The 19,966-nt window shown below is 43.4% G+C and overlaps 1 protein-coding gene across 2 annotated transcripts in view; it reads right to left on the reverse strand.

Moving 5' to 3' along the window:
- LOC126162762 (ankyrin repeat domain-containing protein 65-like) overlaps nt 1-19,966 on the reverse strand; it is a 231,555-nt gene that overhangs the window by 196,935 nt on the left and 14,654 nt on the right. Inside the window, exon 3 of one of the 2 annotated variants that reach the window (XM_049919449.1) lies at nt 19,139-19,417. The exons of the other annotated variant lie outside the window; for it this stretch is intronic. Coding sequence (XP_049775406.1) covers nt 19,139-19,417 — 279 coding nt within the window. The remainder of the gene's footprint in view (nt 1-19,138; nt 19,418-19,966) is intronic. 2 annotated transcript variants of the gene reach the window in all.

Raw genomic sequence — 19,966 nt, forward strand, 5'->3', positions numbered from 1 at the left:
GTTGGAGCAGAACTCCTTACTCTAAATCTGCAGTTTAAGCTCCTCCAGAAGTCACCTACAGTAGCAGGATATAGCGTTTTGTATTCGAGTGGTCACAGGAGCAGGGAGTAACGTCAGCCTGTAGCAGTGTGCCTGAGCTGCGAACCAAGGACATCCTCTCCTTGCACTCAAGTTAGTTGTGGCAGAAGACGCTGCATCTGACAGTTTGATGTAAGGCGTTCCAGGCACTGATTTTGGTGGGTATAATAAATAACTTGTAGACCACAACTAGAATCGTAATTTCATTCTTAGAATGAACAGTCAGCTTAACCTTCTTTTTTAACAATTCAATGTTTGTCGAATTCACTTAGTCGACTTCTGCTGTATGCGCTTTTCATTCTTCGAATATCTTTCGTTATTGGTTTTTGGACAATGTGGAAATCCTAGCATGTTTCTGTGGTTCTGTTTCTGCTACACTACTTCTATGCTGGCATTCATCATTCAGTGGCCTGTTCACAAGTTGTGTTCCACCAACTATTGCATTTCCTTGAACATTGTCTTCAATGCATTAATGCAATACCTTTTGAACTACCTTCTCATGGTCTGTTCTACTTTTTGTTGTATTTTCTTTAATTTCTACAATATTTTTTTGTTTTTGGTTATTTTCAGCTTTTCGGTTTCTGGTATTATAATTTTGTTGTGTGTTAACTTGCTGTTTCTTGGTACTGGCAACGTGTTTACTTATAGCAGGTGATGATCAAAATCTAAAAATACTTTCATCTTCCAGAGTTATAAATTTCTCGTGTAGTTTTTTTTTTTTTTTTTTGTCATGGCTACATAGTCTATTTGGAATTCTACCCATATGTTTAGGGCGTTTTGCAGGTTGTGAGAGCTCGTCTTGGACCTTGATTCAGTTGTAGTAATATAAAAGTAAATATTTTGACACTAATGTCTGAGATGTTCCCCTTTCTTCATTGTGCGTTAGTGCACTGTGTGTGGGCTTAAGATTTGCTTTTACTCTTTACCTTTATCTTGTTGTGCGTTAACGTCCCCTAATATAATTGTAAAATACCTTTCTGTTATTTTGTTTGTGGTTTCTTCGATGTCTGAAAAAGTCTTTGAATTCTTGTGGTTTCTATTTATTGGAACATTTTGTCATTACACGTACATTGGTGACTGTGCAACTTTTGTTTCCATATTTGAAGCCAGTTTTCATATTGTTTCCCATGTTGAATGGTTTTTGTCTGTGATACTCGTCTCTTGTTTTGTGAGGAATATGATGTGAAATTTTTCTGGCTCGTTCGTAAGCTGCTTAATTTTACCAAGTTAGAAAAATTATTTTCGTTGAATGTGTCACTATAGACTTTGTGAAGATGCTTCGAGAATCTCCGACTCTGCACCCTCTGATGTTATTCCAGTTCTCCCAGAAGTACAGCACGCTCACTAGGGCCAAGGACAGAGGATATCTTTCCTGTTTATCTATCACATTTGTTTCAAATGGAAGTTGGTTATGGTGATATCTGTTGGAGATCACAGTTACTTAGGACATCATTTTTGAGACCAAGACGTATTTCTCATATCATCACAAACTTGGTGAACGGACTCTCACCACTAGCTAAGGGATGCCAGGACAGAAGTTAATGGGTTTAGGCCTGTGTTAGTATTTGGTCTGCCTTGGGTATTTGATTACCACATTACCACATACATCTGGGTGGCTTTCCCTTCTCCGCCAAATGGGGGGGGGGGGGGGGCGAATCCCAACGGAGGATACTTCTGTCGTAGGCTGTTTTATAAGGTATTAGTATGATGAGATGCAGGTACATAAAATTAATACTTGACTTCTAGACATCGTTTCGAATCACACAAATACAGTGGTCCTCAAACGCGTGTGGCTGGGCACACAAATTAACAATATGTTCTCTGAAGGAACTGTTTCTGTTTATTCTACTTTCATCGTCAGAGAGTGTAAAAATATTCAGTACAACAGATCCTGCAGCCATACCACCGAGTATCTTCCATCTTCTAAAACTGTGGATGTCTTACAGTTCCCTCAACCTCCAAGTAAAATTGCTTTTCCACCACGTCACTACAATACATACTGTATTTACTTTTCAATGGTCTGTATTTGTAAGAGAATATATCTGCTGTGTGATTGTGAACTTTGAGTGTTTGTTATTTTAATTAAGACTGCATGCAATTTACGTTTAAAGCAATTGTTTGCAACCTCACATGACCTGTGATTTCTTTATGTAAGGTATTTTGTTCGTACCTTCAACTGCCTATTGCCCATCAATGATTGAGGTCTTCAATTTGTTCACTCTTCAATTTCTTCACCTTGAACATAATTATTGTTCCCAGAATGAGAAGCTTTTTGCTTTCTTTCCCAAGTGTGGTCCTGGTTACTTTTGTTTTACTTTGATCTCCTCGTCAGATTTTGGACTTATCTCGATTTTCACTAGTGCTTTTGTGCCGTTAATTTCTTATGTTTCTGTGTCTTGTTTCTAAATCCAGGCTTCTAATTAGTTTTATGTGCCATTCTCTTCTGAAATTCTGCTAATTTCGATTTCAGTATGTGCTACACAGTTTAAAGTCAGCATGACTGCCCGGATTTCCCAGTTATAGCGAGTGGAATCCTTAACTGCAGCATGCCTTGACGGCTGGCTTCTGCTTCCACTGTGATTGATGTCTCCACGAATTATTTCCAAACTCTTCCTACCACCAGAGGATTTCATATACATCTATCATACAGCACAAAATTACAATCCTCTACACATTATGTACAATCACTAATAGTGATGTCGTCATAGTAATAATGACAATAACTGTGACATTAATTACAATAATGGAAATCCCGTGTGGCTAGATCCTCCTGTCGGGTAAACCGTTCGCCTGGTGCAGGTCTTTCGAGTTGACGCCACTTCGGCGACTTGCATGTCGATGGGGATGAAAGGGTGACAACACAACACTCAGTCGCTGAGCGGAGAAAATCTCCGACCAAGCCAGGAATCGAACACGAGTCGTTAGGCATGACTTTCCGCCGCGCTGACCTCTCATTTACCAGGGGCGGACACAATAATGATATAAGAAGAATTTCTCTCTGTACTGCATAGATGTTTCATAATATAGTGAGTTCTGCGAAAAAGAAATTTAAGTGGTCTGGATCGACTAAGATTATTGGACCTGAGTCAGCAGCTCGTGGTCTTGCGGTAGCATTCTCGCTTCCCGAACACGGGGTCCCGGGTTCGATTCCTGGCGGGGTCAGGAATTTTCTCTGCCTGGTGATGACTGGGTGTTTTGTGTTCTCCATCATCATTTCATCATCATTGACTCGCAAGTCACCGAAGTGGCGTCAACTAATAAGGGCTTGCAATACGGCGGCCGAACTTCCCCTGCATGGGGCCTCCCGGCCAACAATGCCACACGATCATTTCATTGGGCCTGAGGTAGGAAGGAGGGCTGTAAAACGGCAACGAGTGCGTATAGTGACAATGGTAATCTCATTTTTGCCTCAGTAAATATGTGGTTATCTGTCTTCTGATGGTGGCGATGTTATTTACTTCATTTAGTAATGCGGGAGGCTGTTCCAAATTCAGGTTCCTGGTGCTAAGCTGGACTCCAAGAAGATGGCTGGCTGATGAAATGGGACAGCAACGATTTTGATCTGTTTGAAAGAGGTTTTTCTACCATGCAGTTCAGACAAGCTCGTTGAGATTGAAGACAGATACGAGGAACAGTGTTTGTTGGTAAGACAGTACAGAAGACAGAGCATATGGAAATCTCTTTGCTTGTCTGCGTAAAGCCAGTAAATATGTGCATATGGTGGTGAAATGTGATCAGAGAGTCAAACGTCATAGATATAACGAACACACCCATTCATAGCTAGTCACAAGTGCCATGAGCTTTCTCAGAAAAATTTGCAGAATAACAGCAGTGTAATCAATAATTCGGTCAAGTAGGAAGCCCTTTTATGTTTTTGTACGGCATGAAGAGAATGCTTTCTTGCACATTGGAGTCATGTGCTCAGGTCACTTGAGATGTTCATCTGTTATTACGCCTAGACTCTTTGTTGAAGAAGAGAATTTCATATTTACCACATTTAGGATATTTTGGGCGAATCGGCCAAGAGTGTCCAACCTATACTGCATGGGTTTTGGATGGGTTGAGCTCTAGATCTGATTATTGATCGTAACACATGGATAGCGGTCCCTTTAGTCATACTGTGAATGTGGAAAGTGACGTGTGTACCGGCGGAACTCACCGGAATGGAGAGACATCGCTGACGTCGGCTGGGGCGGCGCCATCGTCATCTGGGAGGGGCGTCTGGTCGTGGTCGTCGGGCCAATGAGCGGTGCTTCCCTCTGTGGAGGCTGGCATGCTGCACAGAGAGGCATCATGTGATGTGCGAGGATGGCCCGTTGGAGGCTTGAGTCCTCCCTAAAGTATGGGCGTGTGTGTTGTTCTTAGCATAAGTTAGTTTAAGTAGTGTGAAAGCCTAGGGACTGATGACCTCAGCAGGTTGATCTCTTAGAAATTCATACACATTTTAACATTTTTGATGTGCAAGGAGGGCGAGGTCAGGTGGAAGCCAGGGGCTTCTTGCTTTCCGGAGTACTGCCCATGCACAAACGATGCAGCACACCCTGCTGATGATAGTAGAGCGGCTTTTGACAAGCGACTTACCATCGACCTAATCGGTTTATGCACTGCTTCTCCAGGGTTCCACCCTCTCGCCCCCACCAGTAGCTGAGCATATGAAACTACAGCTCCATTAAATTTCAAGTGTGCAGCTGAGTAAGTTTAGCTTATGCTTCTAATATTTCGGCTGTATATCACTCAGCCACCTTCAGAGTGAGCTGAGAGACTGGGCTCAAGTTCCAATTTCTTTTTTGTAATTTCATTCTCCGGCTAGGCAGAGGAGGGCTGGCAGTGGAACAAATGGTTCAAATGGCTCTCAGCACTATGCGACGTCTGAGGTCATCAGTCGCTTAGAACTTAGAACTAATTAAACCTAACTAACCTAAGGACATCACACACATCACACACAGGATTCGAGCGTGCGACCGTAGCGGTCACGCAGTTCCAGACTGAAGCGCCTAGAACCGCATGGCCACCTCGGCGGGCTGGCAGTGGCACAATCCACCGCTCTTCTATCAAGTGATACACAATAAAAAGACGAAACGGGACACATAAAAAGAACCAAAAGGAGGGACATAAAAACATAAAAATGGGAAACAGTAGGGATTAAAATATACATTTACATGGAGACATTCACTGTGGAACAGTTAAAAAAATCGACATAAGGATAAAAAAAAGTTGGCGATTAATGTAGCATGTAAACTACACTAAAGTCACACACACAGGCTAAAAGTTGGCCACATTATTAAAGCATTCCAGAATGAAGACACTTTAAAATCACTGTAGTAGATGGAGCACACATGACAAAGAGGTTTTCAGAAGGGACCTACCTCAGTAGGGGAGGCATGAGAGGACGGGAAAAGAGAGGCGAGGAAGGGGCAGTGGTGGAGGGGGGTCAGAAGGGCTAGGATGAAAACAAAAGGAGGTCAAGGAGCGCACCAAGGGGCCGGGCATGACAGGGTGGGAGAGGGAGAGGGAAGTCAGGAGGAAGCTTAGAGACACAGAAGTGGTGCACTGGAAAGGGAGGGGGGGCGGGGGATGGAGGAAAAAACTGCTCAAGGGAAGGGAAGAGGAAGGGAGAGAGAGCCCTGAGGAGTGGGAGGGGGGGAAGGCAGGGTTACAGTTGGTAGGAGGTTAAAATGGTTCAAATGGCTCTGAGCACTATGGGACTTAGCAGCTCAGGTCATCAGTCCCATAGAAGTTAGAACTACTTAAACCTAACTAACCTAAGGACATCACACACATACATGCCCGAGGCAGGATTCGAACCTGTGACCATAGTTGTCGCGCGGTTCCAGACTGAAGAGCCTAGAACCGCTCGGCCACCCCAGCCGGCTTGGTAGGAGCACATCATGCTGTAGGAGTAGGTGCTTAAAGTTGCGTTGTGAAAGGTGATGCAGGGTGTGGAGATGGAGAGAGGGCGGAACACATCTAGATCTACATCTACGTGATTACTCTGCTATCCACAATAAAGTGCCTGCCAAAGGGTTCAGTGAACCACCTTCATGCAGTATCTCTACCGTTATATTCTCGAACGGCACATGGGGAAAACGAGCACTTAATATATCAGTGTGAGCCCTCATTTCTCTTATTTTATTGTGATGATCATTTCTCCCTATGCAGGTGGCTGCAAACAGAATGCTTTCGCAATCGGAGGACAAAACTTGTGATTGAAATGTCATGAGAAGATCCCGTCGCAGCGAAAAGCGCCTTTGTTTTAATGACTGCCACTCTAGTTCATGTATCATGTCTGTGGCACTATCTCCCCTATTTCGTGATAATACGAAACGAGCCACCCTTGTTTGCACTTTTTTGATGTCATCCATCCATCCCACCCATGTGGATCCCACAATACACAGCAATAATCTAGAATAGGGTGGACAAGGGTGGTGTAAGCAGTCTCTTCAGTAGACCTGTTGCACCTTCTAAGTGTTCTGCCAATGAAGGGCAGGCTCTGGTTTGCTCTACCAACATCATTATCTATGTGATTGTTCTAATTTAGGTTATTTGAAATTGAAATTCCTAAGTATTTAGTTGAATTTACAGCCTTCAAATTTGTGTGATCTATTGCGTAGACCTAATCGAAATTTAGCGGAGTTCTATTAGTTCTGGTTTGCGTAACTTCACACATTTCTTTATTCATGGTCACTTGTCACTTTTAGCATCATACAGATATCTCATCTAAATCATCTGATGACTTTACAAGACGGTAAATCACAGCATAATCTGCAAACAATTCTAAGAGTGCTACTCAGACTGTCTCCTATGTAGTCAGTATAGACCAGGAACAATAGAGGGCCTATAACACTTCCTTGGGGAACGCCGGATTCTCGTCTATTACTACGAACTGCGACCTTCCTCACATTTAATCAGGAACAATAGAGGGCCTATAAAACTTCCTTGGGGAACGCCGGATACTGTTTCTGTTTTACTAAAAATGGTTCAAATGGCTCTGAGCACTATGGGACTCAACTGCTGTGGTCATAAGTCCCCTAGAACTTTGAACTACTTGAACCTAACTAACCTAAGGACATCACACACATCCATGCCCGAGGCAGGATTCGAACCTGCGACCGTAGCGGTCGTGCGGTTCCAGACTGTAGCGCCTTTAACCGCTCGGCCACTCCGGTCGGCCTGTTTTACTAGATGACTTTCCGTCTGTTACTACGAACTGTGACCTTTCTCACATTTAATCAGGAATCCAGTCACACCACTGACGCGATATTGGCTAGAAGACGCTCGTGGAGAACGGTGTCGAAAGCTATCTGGAAACTTAAAAATATGGAATCAATTTGACAACCCCTGTCGATATCAATAATTACTTCATGAGTATAAAGAGCTAGTTGTGGTTCGCAAGAACGATATTTTCTAAATCCGTTCTGACTACGTGTCAATAAATCGTTTTCTTCGAAGTACTTCATCATGTTCGAATACAGTATATGTTTCAAAACCATGCTGCAAGTCGACGTTAGTGATATGGGTCTGTAACTCAACGGATTACTCCTACTTCCCTTTTTGGGTATTGGTGTGACTTGAGCAATTTTCAGTCCTTAAGTACTGATCTTTCTGTGAGTGAGCTGTTGTATATAATTGCTAAAAATGGAGCTATTGTGTCAGCATACCCTGAGAGGAACCTGACTCTTATACAATCTGGACCAGAATCCTTGCCTTCATTAAGTGATTTAAGCTACTTCGCCACAACGAGGATATCTATTTCTATGTTTCTCATCTTGGCAATTGTTCTTGATTGGAATTCGCCGTTGTCATCTCGCACTGAAGGTATTGATTGCGTCTTGCCACTGTTGTGCTTTATGTATGACGTGAATCTCTTTGGGTTTTCTGCCAGATTTCGAGACAAAGTGGAATTTACTGAAAGCATCTCGCATTGAAGTACGCATTATATTTCGAACTTCTGCAAAACTTAGCCAGTCTTGGGGATTTTGAGTTCTTTTTTAATTTCTTCTGCAACAGCGATCTGACCTGTTTTGTGTACCATGGCGGATCAGTACCATCACTTATTAATGTATGTGGTATATATATCTCAACTGCTGTAGATACTATCTCTTTGAAATCATTCCACAACTTCTCTACGCTTACATGATCAGATCGGAAGGATTGGGTTCATGAACTAACTGTTCAAAATAATTTTGTGAGAAAGCATTCAGTACAATTTCGGATGAAGTTTCATGCCTGCCGCCGGCTTTAAAACTATAATTTTTCCAGCATATCGAGGGTAGATTAAAGTCACCACCAGCTATAACTGTATGAGTGGGGTACCTATTTGAAACGAGACTCAAGTTTTTTATTAACTGTTCAGGTCAAGTATAACCTCTCCCACACTATTTCGCAGGAACTATCTACTTCAGTTGCAACACAATGCAAAATACTTCTGACAGCAATAAATACCACCACTAATTGTATTTAATCTATCCTTTTTGAACACTCTTAGATCGTTAGAAGAAATTTCGGCTGATCTTATTTACGGCTTTAGCCAGCTTTCTGTACCTATAACTTTTGAGATTCGGTGCTTTCTATTAGTCCTTGGAGTTCTGGTTCTTTCCCAACACAGGTACGACATTTTACAACTACAATACCGATTGTTTCTGCAGCCAACTTGCTGTGTTTTACCTGCCCTTTTTAAACGGATGCCCTTTCTATGGTTCCCTGAGGCCGTCTAACCTAACAAACCGCTCAGTCCCTTTCACACAGCCCCCACTACCCGTGTAGCCGCTTCCTGTCTGTAGTGAACTCCTGACCTACTAAGAGGAACACTGAAACACTCCACCCGATGGCGCAAGTCAAGCAGTCTGCAGCCTACATGGCCGCAGAACCGCCTGAGCCTCTGATTCAGACCGTCCACTCGGCTCTGCAGCAAAGGACCACAGTCGGTTCTATCGAGATGCTGCAGATGGTGAGCTCCTCCTTAACCTCGCAAACAAGCCGCCAAAACCCAGAGAGAATCTCCTCTGATCGAAAGCGATATACGTCATTGGTACCGATATGAGCCATCACCTGCAGTTGGCTGCTTCCTGTACTCTTCATGGCATCCGGAAGCAGACTTTCCACTTCCGGAATGACTTCCTCCGGTATGCACACGGAGTGCACACTGGCTTCCTTCCCCTCCTTGGCAACCATGTTTCTAAGGGGCCCCATTACTTGCCTAACGTTGGGGCTCCCAACTACGAGAGGTTACATTTTATCGTGAAATGGGTAATAAAAGAATTATGTACCACGGTTTTCGGATGTTTCGTCTGCCATGCAAATGAACTACACTAAGGAGCCTACAACACTGTTACAACGTCTTCATATCGTGTAGGATCCTTGCGAGAACGCAGAAGTGCCGCAACACGACGTGGATGGACTCGACTAATGTCTGAAGCAGTGCTGGAGGGAACTGACACCACAAATCCTGGAGGGCTGTCCATGAAACCATACATAAAACCGTAATAGTACGAGCGGTGGAGTCTATTCTGAACAGCACGTTGCAAGGCATCCCAGATAAGCTCAATAATGTTCACGTCTGGGGAGTTTGGTGGCCAGCGGAAATGTTAACACTCAGAAGAGTATTCCTGGAGAAACTCTGTCAAATTCTGGACGTGGGGAGTGTCGCATTGTTCTTCTGGAATTGTCCAAGTCCGTCGAAATGCACAATGGACATGAATGGATGCAGGTGATCAGACAGGATGCTTACGTACGTATCACCTGCCAAGGTGTTATATAGGTGTTTCACGGGTCCCTCATCACTCCAACTGCACACGCCCCACACCCTTACAGAGACTCCACCAGCTTGAACAGTCCCATGCCGACGTGCTGGGTCAATTAATTCATGGGATCGTCTCCATATCGGTACACCTCCCTCCGCTCGATACAATTTGAAACGAGACTCGTCCGACCAGGCAACATGTTTCCAGTCATCAACAGTCAAATTTCAGTGTTGACGGGCCCAGGGCAGTCATAAAGCTTTGTGTCGTGCATTGTCATCAAGGGTACAGGAGGGGCCTTCGGCTCCGAAACACCATATCGATGATGTTTCGTTGAATGGTTGGCACGCTGACATTTGTTAATGGCTCAGTACGAAATCTGTAGCAATTTGGGGAAGGGCTGCACTTCTGTCACGTTGAACGATTATCTTCAGTCGTTGTTAGTTGCAGGATCTTTTTCCGGCCGCAGTGATGTTGGAGATTTGCTGTTTTACCGAATTCCTGATATTCATTGTGCATTCGGATATGGCCGTACAAGAAAACTCCCACTTCACCGCTATCTGGGAGATGCTATGTCCCATCTCTCGTGCGCCGACTATAACACCACGTTCAAATTCACTTAAATCTATATAACCTGTCATTGTAGCAGCACTAACCGACCTAACAAATGCGCCAGACACTTATCGTCCTATAAAGGCGTTGCCGAGAGCAGCGCGGTTTTCTGCCTGTTTACATATCTCTATATTTGAATACACATACCTATACCAATTTCTCTGGTGCTTCAGTTTATGATGCTCATCATATATACGTGCAACGGGATCATCACCAGACGACTTCGCAAAGTTTACAAAATTGTCAAGCTGGACAGTAAACGTAAGCGTCCGAATCCCGCTTCCAGGGTGGCTAACTGAAGATATCCTAATACGAGATAGTGTGTTCCAATATGCGATGCTGCAGCGTATAAATATACCTGTGGGGTCACATATTCGGAATAAGCCACCCTGCGCTATAAACCTAGACTCGTAGTTATTCTGCGTGGCTCTAACGACAATTCATTATACACTTTTAAAATCAATTACTCCTGATAATGTCCAGCTCCTAATGGTCTTAGGGTCACTGATTTGCGCCTCTTGCGGTATGAGGACCGAAGTTCTGATACTTCCCAACAAAGGTGAGCTCCTACTTTAGTCAGGATACAGCTGCATCTCACTAGCGATGTCTTCCGTAACAGGCACCATCCCTTCAAATTCAAAATAATTTTTGATAATGATAGTATCCTTTTGTTAAATTAAAAACAATGTCAGGTCAGAACATAATCAGGCCATTTCTCGAACTAAACTCTGTGACTGCGTTCTAACATCTGACACCTGTAAATTCACACCTGCAGACCTTACAAATTATTGAGTTATATTTTTCTTCTAACTTAGAGAGAAACGAAAGGTAGTTTTCGTTGGAAAACCATATTCTATGCTTTCCTTGTCAATTGTAAGGTCGTCGAATTTCTTTTGGATCACTGTACACGTCCAATGAAATATTAATAAATATTTTCTGACACAGTGTGAATGTCTTATTCAGACCCGTAGCGCTGAACAGTTGAAGTCATTTTTCCCAGCGTGTTTGTAATTTTACTCTGTGATCAAAAATTTTGAGCTCATCACTAAACATCTATTTTCTATTACTCGATATCATATTAATGATAGTTTCAGCTGCATCTGCTTTCTCGTTCTGTCTGCAACATCCGCAAATAATTTTCTAAATGCACACAAAACGTTCTCTTCCGTAACTTAATTTGGACCATACTGTTTTCGAAATTGATAGTTCTAGTGCTCCTGAGTAAAAGTGGAAAAATAATGCTGTTGAGCTGGGCACTTACATTTCAGTGGGTAATATGAAAGAAATGTATATCATTACCAGTTTCACTCATGCCAAAAACTTAATAATTACTCGTTTAGTGACACTCTATTATGTTTGAAATAGTACCTTTGTACAAAATAAAATTTTACTGTACGTCTGAATGATCTAAAAATACCTACTCCTCTGAAAAATACCTACTCCTCTGAAAAATACCTACTCCTATAAAGCAAATCCCGCTAAAATAATTTCGCAGTATTCTGTTTAATATACTGTGAGTTCTATGACACATTTCTTGTTAGCTCTTACAATAATAATCCCCTTATACACAAAAAATTATACGCACCAGTGTTTCACTCATCCAAACAAGAGAAGCTACCAGAGAAAGGCAGTTGGCATCTAACACAACGAGGACGTACTGGCAACGTGGCGCAACCGAACGACTGATTATCTGGGTCTTTGGCTGTGAACGTCTCACACACCTTCTTCTGTAGTGCTGCTGGCCAAACCACTACATACTTCACCACCGCTGTCGACATCATATCCACCCGTGGATAATGTCTAATTCGTGTTAATTTCTAATGTTGTTTATACTACGTCAGGCTGGTTTGATAATATGTTGCTGCTGTAGCCCATTATAGGCAGTAATGGGGCGAAAGGACTGGCAAAATTCGTGACGTGGCTGTACACCCCGTGAATGACTGACGTGGGACTTTGTCATTTGCGTGCCAAAAGTTTCGTTTTGTCGACTGTAAATACCTGAACAAGTGTCAATAGCTAAGCAGGACACATATGAGATCTTATTGAACAACATAGTTTGAATGCATAACAGTAACCACCACACAGAACTGGGAATGGCGATTACGATTCTTCTATTTAATGTAGCACTATAATTAGCAGAATGTGTACGTAGCTCGTGTGCCAGGGATGAGGCTGTGGGACATACAGATGATAAGAGGATAGCAGGTTTTAATTGGGTGGGGATGAAATTCATAGGAGCAACGCGTAATAATACATCCGTATGTTGACAATGAGGAGGGAAAGTGTCATAAAATATTATTGTGTCAGTTTTATTATTTATTTCTTGTAAGAACTGTAAATAAACAAATTAAATTTCTCGATATTAGCGTAACAGCAGACATCATCAACTGCGATAAAGAGGCGCTCTCCAATGCCGAGTATTCTGATCTGTTATTGGGATGAGGAGAAGAGGAGTAACCGAAATTGTAGCTTCGATCTTCAGCTGATGGCGGGAATAAACGTCGAGGGGCACATGGAAATTTTCCTGCCACTGTGTTATTGCTGTAAAGACAAAAGTTAAGTGCTAAGGCTTATAAAAGTCCGTTTAAGAGTAATTAAATATTATTAAAGGCTAGAAGAACATTACATAAATAAAAGTTTGTGAATAGATGAGCTATTTTTCGTTCCTAACGAACTCTATTGGAATGTGTCAGTGTTCACATGTACATGCATAGACAGTCGTATCCCTTATGAATATATGCGTGTTCGAGGCTGCGAACAGTCCATTTCCATCGGAATAGGTCTCCTTATATAGGAACTGTTTTAATTTTATTAGTAATTTTCCCGCAGTCTGATGTCAGCATTCGAGAATCATGTGCGTGTACTACTGCACGTAACACATTGTGACGTCTGTCCATAGCGAAGCAGTATAAGTACCGACCGTTTCAGAAAACGACGGAATCTGGCAGCATCAGCGGCCTGGAGCAGAAGAGGGCTGCAGCGTTCCAGCACAATTCTCTTTCAGATCACGGTGACAGCGAAAACTCCAGTAACGCAGGAATGCTTCCAAAACTTGGTAGGTAAACTCTGTCCTGATAAAGGGTACCGAGGGATACAAGAGGCTTCACGGACTTTTTAGTATTATACATTCCATATAGCGAAAGTATTTGAAACCTTAATAATTGATGAGTAGTAAAGAAATATACAAACATTAAAAAGAGACAAAGATTTTGTGATATTATGAATCAGTTCCAGTAAAACTTTTAAAAGCCTTTATAATTATGGCCCCAGAAACTGAAACATTGACGTATAAGTATATTTGAATCATAATGGTCGACAAGCACTTCACTGATGTGATAGATACTGAGTATCATATGAGCTGAATGGGTGAGAGAGGAAGATCTTTATAGTAAGCAGAGACAATGAAACTTCCTGACAGAGTAAAATTGTGTGCCGGACCGAGACTCGAACTCTGGACCTTTGCCACACAGGTTTTGCACACAGTTTTAACCTGTCAGGAAGCTTCATATCAGCGCACACTCCGCTGCAGGGTGAAAATCTCATTCTGGAAGCGGAGACAATATTTATACACACATTTACGCCTGACAACTGATCAGAGGTTGTTACTCCAATGAAATAAATTCCTTTTCATAGTTTTGTTCAGTGAAACTGTAATCATCAGACCGTGATTAGACGATTTCCTTGGGAATGAAGGCGTCCATATGATTGTAATTAATGAGAAAGAGGTTACATAAGAGAATGGGTATAGTACAGACTCAAGGCTACTTGACTGTACAGAGAAAGAGGTAAACAGCTGTGACTTCTGTCAGTGACCTGAAGATACAGGCTAATGTCTGTAAACTGACAGATAATCACTTGAGGGAGCATCTGTTATGTGTGTTTGTTTGTATATGTGTGTGTGTGTGGGTCGGATGTGGTTGTTGTTGTTGTTGCTGTTGTTATTGTTGTCGTCTGCAGTCTGAAGTCTCGTTTGATACAGCTCTCAGCACTGTTTCATTATATGCTAGCCTCATCATCTCCTAGTAACTACCGCAACCTACATTTTTCTGAATCTCCTTACAGTACTCATCTCTTGGTCTCCCTCCACGATTTTTTACTCCCCACACTTCCCTCCAGTACTAAACGGGTGATCCATTGAGATCTCAGAATATGTCCTGTTAATCGATTCCTTCTTTTGGTCAAGGTGCGCCACAAATTTCTTGTCTCCCTAATTCTGTTCAGTACATCCTTATTAGCTAGGTGCTACACCCATCTAATGTTCAACATTCTTGCATCACATTTCAAAAGCCCCTGTTCCCTTAAATCTCAGCCGGCTGGTGTGGCCGTGCGGTTCTAGGCGCTTCAGTCTGGAACCGCGTGACCGCTACGGTCGCAGGTTCGAATCCTGCCTCGGACATGGATGTGTGTGATGTCCTTAGGTTAGCTAGGTTTAAGTAGTTCTAAGTTCTAGGGACTGATGACCACAGATGTTAAGTTCCATATTGCTCAGAGCCATTTAAACCTAAATCTGAATTCATAGTTAACAAATTTGTCTTCTTCATAAATGTTTTTCTTGGCATTATCAGCCTAAATTGTATGTCCTTTCTACTTTGGCCATCATCAGTTACTTTTCTGGCCAGACAGCAAAACTCATCCACTACTTCACTTGTCTAGTGATGGATTAGTAATTCAAACAGATATGACGGGAGGATCCTGGAGTAAGGAACCACTGCAGAACCCACTGGATGGCGTTTAGTAACACCATTGACACATTCAAATAAGACAGACTGGTAGAGACTGGACGGTAGCTCCTGTAAGAAACAAGTGCAACGATTTGCCCAGTGAAACCCCCTCCCTCTCTGTGGTGTAGCAGGTAGTGGACCACAGGGTGGCGCACATACTGAGGCGCAGCTGAACAGAAAGGGGAGGGAAACGTGAATCAGAGGCTCGGCATCACGTGGAACTGACCCAGGCTGCCGTGTTGTTGTGAAGACTGCATGTGTACTTACGCCACCTTCTTTGCTGGGTGTCATCTATACTTCCTTCAGTTGAAAACAACCGTCTTCTATTTGGAACCTAGTGCACTTCTTAGAAGTTATCCCCAATTCAGTACTGGTTGGCGAGAATCAACGAATTCTGTTACGGAAATTGTGGTAATATAAGACAAATGTACCTAGAAAGTAAAAGAGAAATTTGCAACACACCGTTGTAATCATCGGCGTTACTACGTGTGATTTATAAACAGGTCAGCATTTACAGCATGGCAACATAAAAAAATGGATAGTTTTAAATGGGTCAAACTTGCTCCTCATCTTTATCTTCGCTTTATGCAGCGCGACGCCATTTACGGACTCATCACTGTCGGCAGCAGCACAGACAGCAAACAACAATGTAGGCTACTTTCACATAAACAAGTTCACAGTGATTTAAAAATGGACGTAAACAGTCTCGACTCGAAGGAAAAAAATATTTATTTTGAGGTATCCGGTTTCGGTCAGTTTTTGAAGATCTTCAGGTCCTCATACTATGATGGCAGGTGGTGTGGTGAATGGAGCTGGTCTTATAACTCCACGAAGGTGAACCACTGGTTCACTTTTAATTTTTTTTTTTTGTGGGTGGAGACGTAACACCCTCTCCATTGACGACCACTGCCACCTACCATCATGGTTTGAGAGTCTGAAGATGATCAGAAATTGACCGAAACCGCTTACCACAGAATACCAGGCGTGTTTTTTTTTTTAAGTAAGTAGCGCTTTGAAATTAAAAAAAGACGTGCTAATATATCTCAATAATTTTATATTTACATGAAAGCCTGTACCTTAATCTACTTTTCTACATTATTTCCGTCAATATTGGGGAAATTGTCATGACGTTGTACCAGTTTTTGAATACCCCCCTCATAGAAGTCTGCCGCCTGACTTGTTAACCACTGCATCACCACTGTTTTGACTTCGTCATCATCTTGAAGACGCTGATAGCCCAGGTGTTTCTTCAAGTGCAGGGACAGATAGTAGTCACAGGGCGCAAGATCGGGGTTTTACGGAGGATGATCTAGAGTTTACCATCGAAAAGATGTGATGAGATCTTTGATCTGATACGCCACATGCGGACGGACATTGTCTTGCAGCAAAACGATGCCCTTGCTCAGCTTCCATGGACTGTTGCTTTGATTCGGGTGTGACGTAGGCCACCCATGTTTCATCGCCCGTAACAAATTACCTTAAGAAATCATCACCGTCGTTGTGGTACCACTAAATAAAATTCAGTGCTCTGTCTAAACGTTTGGTTTTGTGCACATCCGTCAACATTTTCGGTACCCAACGTGCGCACAATTTTCGGTAATTCAAGTGCTCGGTCCCAATGCCGCTACGATAAACATTAGGAAAGTCATCCCGTAAGGAGGAAATCATAAAGCGTATGTTTTCTCTCACCTTATTGTCCACTTCCTGCACCCAACTTTCATTAACGACCGAAGGATGCCCACTCCGTTGTTCATCATGCACATTTGTGCGGTCATCTTTAAATGCTCTCACCCACTTTCTTACCATTCCATCACTCATAATGTTTTCTCCGTAAACTGTACAGATTTCACGATGAATATCGATCGCTTTTTGGCCTTTAGCACTAAGAAATCTTATAACAGCCCGAACTTCACAGTCGGCGGGACTCACGATTATCGAAGGCATCTTAAACACTCAGTACACAACGTAAACAAGGAAGAATCAGACTGTAATGGCGTCAGTGCGTAGATTAAGGTACAGGCTTTCATGTAAAAATAAAATTATTGAGATATCATGGCACGTCTTTCTTTGATTTCAAAACGGTACTTACTTAAAAACACGCCTCGTAAACGTTTTGTTTCGGTCGAGACTGTATGTACTCATTTTAAAGTATTTTTTTGGGAGATCACTGTACTCCACGTGAAATGATCTCAAAAAATAATTTGCTTACAGTGATCTGAGTTCACCGGCAGACATAACAAATCCTGCACATCCGTGTGACCTGCCTGCAAAGCGTGCATGTTACTGTATCTGCTCTGTATGTGTCCTCGACATCACATCACTGGGTCCACAGCTGGAATGCGCCCACAACTTCTGCTCGAAGGCATGGTGCCAGAAACTAAATAACAGCTTGTGGCACGTATGCAATTTAAGAGAACTACTGAGGATAAATACAGACGAAACAATTTATGAGCTTATGAAAAACAGGGGCTTTCCAAGATTTTTGTTATCTAGTATCTGCTAATAAATACAGTTAAATTGCTAGTTTCAATGAAGCTGTTATGCTTCAAATGGCTCTGAGCACTATGGGACTTAACGTCTGAGGTCATCAGTCCCCTAGACCAACAACGACTCTAAGGAAGGCCTCGGCGCCTGTCCGTGATGTCACGTCAGCTAGGCACGGTGAACGTCAGGCCTGTTGCAGGCATACTCATAATGGTGGTGTCTCCCTCTCCGACACAGGAAAATGTGAAACTATTGGCGGTAGTTGACCAACACACGTTGTTCTGAGAGATTTCTGCAATCAATTAATTGTGCAATTCATTACACTTCTTAACAAATAGTGTACTCCTGAACTTAAATTTCCACCTGATATACAAAAACAACTTCATGGTCCAGCAGCAACGGAATTCGTGGTTCTTTACCTTATTTGTAAATCAGAGGAAGTTACGTTTGTACTGGGTTGCTTTTACAAGAAACTGTTAACGTATTGGCGCTCTTCTTTAGGTATCTTGGTTGACTATGGGGTGAGGAGCACTGAATGTTAATGAAATGTCTTGCGATTGTACGCGTTGGGGGAGGGGGTGGGGGACATAAGAAGAGGCAAAAGAGAGATACTTTCTAATGTGCATGTTTAAAACAGTTTAAGCTTAGCAGTATTTTCGATGTATGAAGCTATTTTGTTTCCTGTTTAGAATTTCGTTTTCAACGACTGTAATTTAATGACTGGCAACAGTCGGACATTTACACATGTAAATTAGTTCACATTTCCAGTGACGACGTCGAACGAAAATAAATAAATAAGTAAATAAATAAATAAATAAAAGAAACGAGTTCATTGTAAGGGGGTTGGGGTAAGTTTCAATAACAAAATGGATCAAATAAATATAGTTACTGGAATGTAAGATTTCCGAAGCTGGCAATGGGGCAAAGCATCTTCTCATATTGATCTACGTTTGTTTCGACAGGATTCAGTAATACAGAATTATGATCTTCATTTCTAGCTTTATGATAGTAAGAAAATCTTTAAAGAAATCTGCAGACTCCAAAACAATTCCAAACCTTTTTTTCCAAAAATAAGAGATTTATAGTGATAAACATGCCCAGGCGTTTCTGCCTGCAACAGGCCTGGCGTTCGCCGTGCCTAGCTGACGTGACGTCACCAACAAGCACCGAGGCCTTCCTTTGAGTCGGTGTTGCCTACACTCAGTGGCAAGTGCAGTAGTCTTGGAAATACGCACCCACGTAGAACTGGGCAGCAGAGATGCTGGTGTTGTGCTTACCTGTTTTCTGCGGGTGGCTCAGACAACAGTTGACTCACTTTGATGAGGTCTTCTGTGTGAGTGCGCATTGCGTCGGCCCAGCCCTGCGAGGCCATCACGTCAAAGATATGAGCCTTGATGAAGGCGAGGGCAGCGTCCCTGAGGTCAGTACAGGAGTACCTGACAGCAAGGACGGCCTCGGCGGCCGCTGTCTCAACAGAGAGTGGCGGGGCAGCCTGCAGCGCGCAACCTGCCGACGAGTCGTACTGGGGAGCCGCACTGGGCACGCGGGGGGCCTGCAGAGTGCGGTGGGCGGCCAGCAGTCTGCGCAGCTCCCGGCCGTCCACGTCCAGGAGGGTGACCCGCGGCCTGCCGAGGTCCGGCGCGCCGGGGCGGAGCGCGGAGGCCCCGGCGCCGCCCACCAGCAGGCGCGCGCTTGCCGACAGCCGCGACACCACGGAGCCGTCCGCAGCGCCCGGCACCGCCGCCCACTCCCTCACTTCCTGCAGTGACTCCACCACGAACGGTTCTGAAACAAGCAGCCATTGATACGTCCTCTGCCCTTACGCGGCACTCTCTGTACTTGTAAAAGCCACAGGCAGATCTACACTGAAGAGCCGGAGGAACAGGTACCTCTGCCTAATATCGTCTAGGGACCCCGCGAGCACGCAGAGGTGCTGCAACACAACTTGGCATGGGGTCGACTAAAGTCTGAAGTAGTGTTGGAGAGAGTTGACACCACGAGTCCTGCAGGTTCAAATGGCTCTGAGCACTATGGGACTTAATTTCTGAGGTCATCAGTACCCTAAGAACTACTTAAACCTAACTAACCTAAGTACATCACACACATCCATGCCCGGTGCAGGATTCGAACCAGCGACCGTAGCGGTCACGCGGTTCCAGACTGCAGCGCCTAGAACCGCTCGGCCACCCCTGCCGGCAATCCTGCAGGACTGTCCATAAATCCGCGGTAGTACGTGGGGGTGGATATCTTTTCTGAACAGCACGTTGCAAGGCACCCCAGTTATGCCTAATAATGTTATTGTCTGGGGAATTTGGTGGCAAGGGAAATTGTTTA

The sequence above is a fragment of the Schistocerca cancellata genome, chromosome 2, assembly GCF_023864275.1.
Source record: "Schistocerca cancellata isolate TAMUIC-IGC-003103 chromosome 2, iqSchCanc2.1, whole genome shotgun sequence".
Taxonomy (NCBI): Eukaryota; Metazoa; Arthropoda; class Insecta; order Orthoptera; family Acrididae; genus Schistocerca; species Schistocerca cancellata.